The sequence below is a fragment of the Psammomys obesus genome, unplaced genomic scaffold, assembly GCF_907164565.1.
Source record: "Psammomys obesus unplaced genomic scaffold, mPsaObe1.curated_primary_1811, whole genome shotgun sequence".
Taxonomy (NCBI): Eukaryota; Metazoa; Chordata; class Mammalia; order Rodentia; family Muridae; genus Psammomys; species Psammomys obesus.
In genome coordinates this window covers 517,266-523,265 of record NW_026596134.1, presented here as the reverse complement: position 1 = coordinate 523,265, position 6,000 = coordinate 517,266, and the positions used below count along the sequence as shown (strand labels likewise).

General features: G+C 55.0%; 1 protein-coding gene across 1 annotated transcript; it reads left to right on the top strand.

Annotated features, from left to right (window-relative positions):
- The first annotated feature begins 338 nt into the window (after window positions 1-338).
- On the top strand, window positions 339-4,807 carry Siva1 (SIVA1 apoptosis inducing factor). The gene is made up of 4 exons (XM_055593004.1): window positions 339-583; window positions 2,502-2,693; window positions 3,425-3,581; window positions 4,636-4,807. The coding sequence occupies exons 1-4, from the start codon at window positions 466-468 to the stop codon at window positions 4,691-4,693; spliced, it is 525 nt and encodes a 174-aa protein (XP_055448979.1). The 5' UTR covers window positions 339-465; the 3' UTR covers window positions 4,694-4,807.
- The last annotated feature ends 1,193 nt before the right edge of the window (window positions 4,808-6,000 follow it).

Here is a 6,000-nt window from a genome sequence, read left to right as displayed (position 1 = left end):
AGAGACGTCCGGCTTTTCGCGAGCTGAGCCCCGCCCCCAATCCTCGCTAGTTTATCCAGAGCCCCTGATGTAGCTTCCCGCTAATCCCGAGCCACACCCTCCGGCGTCCCGCCTCTTAATTCTTGGCCTATTCTGAGCGGCCGCCATGTCCTAGTCCCGCCCACCACCACCCCTTGCCCTATCCTGTGCCACGCCGCGCACAGACCCCGCCCCGCGCCCTTGGCCTTTCCCGCGCCCCTAAGGCCCACCCACTGCCTCCGTCGACCTATCCCGCGCCGCTCCCTGCATAAGCCCCGCCCCAGCACCTCCCGCGCCGCGGCCTGCTTGAGCCAAGCCCCCAGCCTCTGCCCTGCCTATCGGGCGCGGCGCCCTAGTACTCCCGGGCCTCGGCGACCGTCAGAGCGCGCCGTGACGTGTGTTCGGCGCGCTCTGCGCAGCTGTGGTCTGGGTCTGATTCCCGCTATCATGCCCAAGCGGAGCTGCCCGTTCGCGGACGCTTCCCCGCTGCAGCTCAAAGTCCATGTGGGCCCGAGAGAGCTGAGCCGCGGTGTGTTCGCCGAGCGCTACTCACGCGAGGTCTTCGGTGAGTGCGGGTTTCCGTGGGTAGAGCGGGCCCCGCCGCACGGGGCAGCGGCAGACTCCGAGCCCTGGCCTGCGCGTCTCGAGCCGAGGGCTGGAGGCTGCTTCGGGCTTTCGCGGAGAAATCCGAGGCGAAGCCGAGTCCTGCTGAGCGGTCCGGCCTGGCGCAGGACAGGAGGCGGGACTCGGTCCGGGTGGGCGTGAAGGCGAGCGCTGCACTAGGCCCTCTCAGGTGGACTTTTGAGCGCATGGGTGTTGCTTTGCAGTGATGACTGTCTGGGGCAGGTGTAACGCTGTTTACCTTTCTTAGCGTAAAGTTTATGCCTGCACGGTTTTGAGTGGTGCCGCTGTGCCTTTGGAATGTGCGGAAAAACAAACTTTTCACTCAGCCCCAAGTGGATAGCTGATTTGCTTTTTCCCTTGCTGTACACTGAGAATGCAAGCTCAAGCGCTGAGACCTCCGGGGTGGTGAGTGAAGTCTGAGGACCGAACTGCTAAGAATGTGCCCTCGGAATAACGTAGACACGGCGGAACGTTCTGGCGAATGCCTTTGTTGCCAGCATTCCCAGAGGCAAAGGCAAGCGGGTTTTTTAAGTTCAAGGCCAGCATGGGCTACGTCGTGAGATGTCTTAGAACAGCAAGAACAAAATGTAAACACGGTCCAGGAAATGGCTCAGCCGGTTAAAGTGCTCTCTGTGCAAGCCCAAACCTGAGTCAGGTTTCAAGAACACACTGGAGGAGAGAGTCGACTCCTGAAAAGTTGTCTTCTGACCTCCACCAATAAATTTAACCTCTTACCGTAAACATAACGAAAGCATGCAGTTAAAAAGAAGTCTAAATATAATTGGAACCTACCAGCCTGGCTCTACTCTTTTGAGGACTTACTCCTGGGGCACTTGCCAAGACCAGTCAGAGCCAGCCAGGTCAGAGAGGGATCCTAGGTTCTTCTTGTCTTGTATATAGGACACACAATTTGAGGCCTAAAGGACGAATACCAAGCCTCAGCCTACACTCTGGACTCTTTGATGGACCAGGAGTCCTTGAAGACAAAGATTACCCTCAGCATGGGACTCTTCCTATTTCCCTTGTTCTTCAGACAGGGTTTCACAGTGTACCTTAGGCTGGCTGTGAATTTAAATAATCCTCCTGCCTCAATCTCCTGAATGCTGGGGTGTGTCCCTGAACCCACTTCCTGTTTTAAAGTGTGAGATAGCACCAAGTGTAGCTGGGTGGGTAACAGCCACTCTTAATTTTTGCCTGCTGCCAGTTTCAGCTGGTCTCCTCTGCCTGTATGTGGGAGTGAGCATCTCTGGAACTTGGAACAGTGTTTCAAGGCTCCCTGGGCCTGGAGCCTAAAGGGAGGCCACTGTTACAGCCACCTACACTGGAATGGTGGGTGGGAGGGCCTGAAAGGTTCTGGGAGACCTTTGTCAAGAGGTTGTTTTTGTCTCCTATAGTGAAGTTATTCGGTGCCCTGGCAATGGTTGTAGGTGCTGTTTCCTGCCTCCTTGGGGCACTTGTTTAGGGAATGAATGCTTCAGGGCCAAAGCAAGCTCTGGCCCCGTAAGACAAGCTTACAGGAGGAGAGCTGGAGAATGAAGAGGAGGACACAAACCCAATGACAAAAGATTAGCTGTGGCTGCTGAAAACAGGTCGATGGAAGGAACAGCAGTGTTGAGCACGGTGGTGGGGTTGGGCTGTAGGATCTGCAGCCTGCTGTGTGCTGAGAGGAGAGTGCAGCCAGAGGAGAAAGGAAGGGAGGGAGGGAGGGAGCATTTCTAGGTTGGAGCCAGGGAGGCCCAGGCAGTGTCACCAGTTAGGGAACAGGCATAGAGGGACTCTGCCTTTTTAGAGTCATAGGATGGCCGTACGAGGGCTTCGCAGTTGGCAGGGTCATTTCAAGGAAGCATCTTCTTCCCTAGAAAGAACCAAGCAGCTCCTTTTCCAAGGGGCCCAGGCCTATAGAGATCACATCTGGGGCGAAGGTGCCATCGACCACCTGCAGGAGTCACTGAAGCCTGGTCTGGTGGGAGCCCCTCAAGCTGCAAGGGGACAGATGTTGATTGGACCTGATGGCCGACTGACAAGGTGCCAAGCTCAGGCCTCGGAATCTGGTGAGTGGCTGCTGGTGGTGCTCGCTGGCTAGTCCCCCTAGGAAAGACCGTGGCAAATGTTCTGTTCCGGGGCTTTGCCTACCTAAGCAGGGGCCACTTAAAGCAGTGGTTCTCGACCTGTGGGTCATGACCCCTTTGACAACCCTCCGTCTCCAAAAATATTTACATTCTGATTCATAACAGCAGCAAAATTACAGTTCTAAAGTTGTGACAAAAATAATCTCATGGTTGGGGGTCACCACAACATGAGGAACTGTATGTATTAAAGGGTCCCAACGTTAGGAAGGTTGGCAGCCACTGACATAGATGTTGAACAAATGTTGATGGGAAGTCACCAGCTTTAATGACTGTGTCCGAAGCTCTCTGGTGTCCCCTGCAGTGGGAGCATGTCTGGCCACAGCTTGTGAGGGATGCTTCTCAGCGTCTCATCTCATGAAAACAGGCCTCTGCTGCAGCCCGGAAACTTGTCCTCAGAGCAGCCCAGAACCCCCTTGGCTGACCAGTGAAACAGAGACTCTGATAGGGTCTCCAGGGAAGGATGAGCCCTTCCACACCACGGCCAGGCAGTTGCTGTGTCCTCAGTATCCCTGTGACGTCCTGGGAATGCCTCATTGTCAGTCATCAGCACGGTGCTCTGGGTGCTCTGGGCGGCTGACGGGTAGTCAGAAGGGGAGCTCTTGTTCTTCCAGAATCCTTCCAGTGCTGACAGCCTGGGTGTGCTTTTCTCACAGGCATGCCTGGGGCAGCACCCACTGCGTGTTCCTCCTGCGTGAGATCTGCGGACGGGAAGGCGGTCTGCAGCCAGTGCGACCGGGCCCTGTGTGGGCAGTGTGTATACACCTGCTGGGGCTGCGGAGCCTTGGCCTGTATGCTGTGCGGCCTTGTAGAGTGAGTGTTTTGGTCCAGGGGCTGTAGAAATCCTGTCCCTTTCCCTGTGAGGTCACCAGGTGCTTAGCTGGTACTCTGTAGGCACCATTTGCCATCATTTGTCACGACTTTGTAAATGTGTTGCCCAGCTCTTCTCAAGACTGAGCCTTTTAGAAGAAGTCCATGTTTCCCAAGTGTCTGGCCTGCTTAAAGCAGCTGCTTGGCTTAGACAGCCCAGTGGCCTGGCTTCTGAGTCCTTAGCAAGGTTCCAGCAGTCCGCACTGTTTCCTAGCTTCACTTTCTAGCCAGTGTGCTTGTTATTTGGGGCTTGCCTTACACGTGCCACTGGGTACATGTCCATGCGGTTCATGCCTGCCCTTGTGTGCTTCCTGGTTAGCAATGGTGTCTTAGGCAGTATGGAAACGGGTGCTGCTCACCCATCAGCACAGCCATCTGGATCAGGTATTTCCTTTTAAGTGCTCGGTGAGTGGGTGGACAGGGCAGCCCCCCAACCTTGGCCCACACTCCTAAGGATACACTCTACCGAATGCATATGAAATCAGTGCAGCAGATCAGGCTCAACATTTTCTAAAACGAATAGGTCAGGTGCAAAACCGCACTTCATATGGCAAATCCTTGCCACTGGGATACTCTTCAGTAGTTTGGAGATCAGGAGTGCCATGCAAGGGTGCTCCAGGGAGAAGTCTTGTGTGCCTGTAGGGCTGGTTCACGCTGAGGCTGGAGGATTTCCCAGGCTGCATCCCAGCTTCTGGTGACTGCTTGCTGCAGGTCCTTGGTGTTCCTGTCAGGGCCATCTCATTGCTATGTCTTCATGTCACTTCTGTGTTTCCGTGTGTAACATCCCAGCCATCTGGTGAACTAGAGCCCAGATGTCAGGCCCACAGGATGTTGGCAGGTAGACCTCCTCCCAGGGGTGATAGTGTTCCCCCAACTGTCCCTGAGATGCCACTGTCACCTGAGGTTCACATTCTGAGGAGTCCTGGGATTGGGGCTTCAGTGAGCGGGGTACAGTCAGCTTCTTGGGTAACTTCTCTCTCTCCCAACAACTGTGTAGCTATGCTGATGATGGTGAGAAGACGCTTTGCACCAGCTGCGCTATGTATGAAGCCTGAGGCGGCGTGGACAGTGCAAGACCTTCACACTGAAGACGGGAGAACGTGGCTTTTTTATACATTATGTTTTGTACCCCTGTAAACAAGTGAATAAACCTCTTTATATTTGCACAAGGGCTTCCATCTCTTAACAAGGGCAGCAGTGGCTGCTGCAGCAGCCTCCACCTCAGTCAGCTTTGCATAGAGTCCCCTGCTTGTAACCCCACCTGACAGGCAAGCATGCCCTGAGAGTTCCTGTCCTCCTTCAGCTGCCGGAGGGAGGCAGCCGGATCCCAGGAGCCAGGTTGCAAAGTGCTCGGGTGTGCTAGGCCACCTTGCACACTGAACTGCCACTGTCATGTGGGCCAGCCTTTTTCATTACCTCTATAGCTGAGCCCCAGGTGACTTGATGAGCCCTTGCCCGCCAGGAGGTTTGGCCAGTAGAGTGTCCTGTTGATGTTAGGGGTGTGACCTCACGGAATCTTCAGAGATGTCTAAGCAGAGCTGTGGAAGGAGTTCCCAGGAGGTAAGATGGCTTGGAAAACTGCTACGTATAAGCGCTTGGCTATTGGTGGGCAGACAGTGCAGAGCTCCCCTTGCCCTGCCCTGTAAGAACAGCTATGGCTGCTGGTCTCCATACACATCAGTGAGGTGCTGTCCTAGATGAGGCTGCTTCAAGTTTCCCAATGACTGGACAGTTGGCCCACTGCCTCTTTGTGAACAGGAGGGTTTGGGGCCCTGCAGATGGGGACAAGGCCTTACATTGGCTGGGTAGAACCCTCACTGCTCTGGATATGGGACCCTGGCTAGGTTTGAGGGTGAAAGCTGGTGTTCTGTGGACAGTGGCTTGGAGCCGGGCCCATCTGGACCAGGGTTAGCAGTTAAGCTGCTGTAGCAGTGCTGGGGAGGAGGGGTACCCATTTAAGCCAGCCCATGAGGCTCTGAGAATGGGATTTGGGGTCCTCTCTGGAGTCTTCTGGATGTTTTATTTACTCATTTGTTTGTTTATTCACGGCAAGGGCTCACAGTGTAGACCGGCTGTTCAGGCACTCTCTATGTAGACCAGACTGCCTCTGCCTCCTGAGTGCTGGGATCAAAGGTGTGTGCCACCGCGCCTGGCAGTCCTCTGGATCTTAAACATTCTGAGGCTGTCTGGATTAGCTGTCGGCAAGTGTCAGAAACAAGGCCAAACAAGGTGTTGGGGGCCAAAGCAAAACCTGGCCCACACCACACACACTCCCATGCTGCTGATGCTGCTTCACTCTGGCCTAGCTTTCTGCCAGGCCCCGTGGGCTCTCCCCTCTCCAGCTGGCTCATCATTCTTCCCA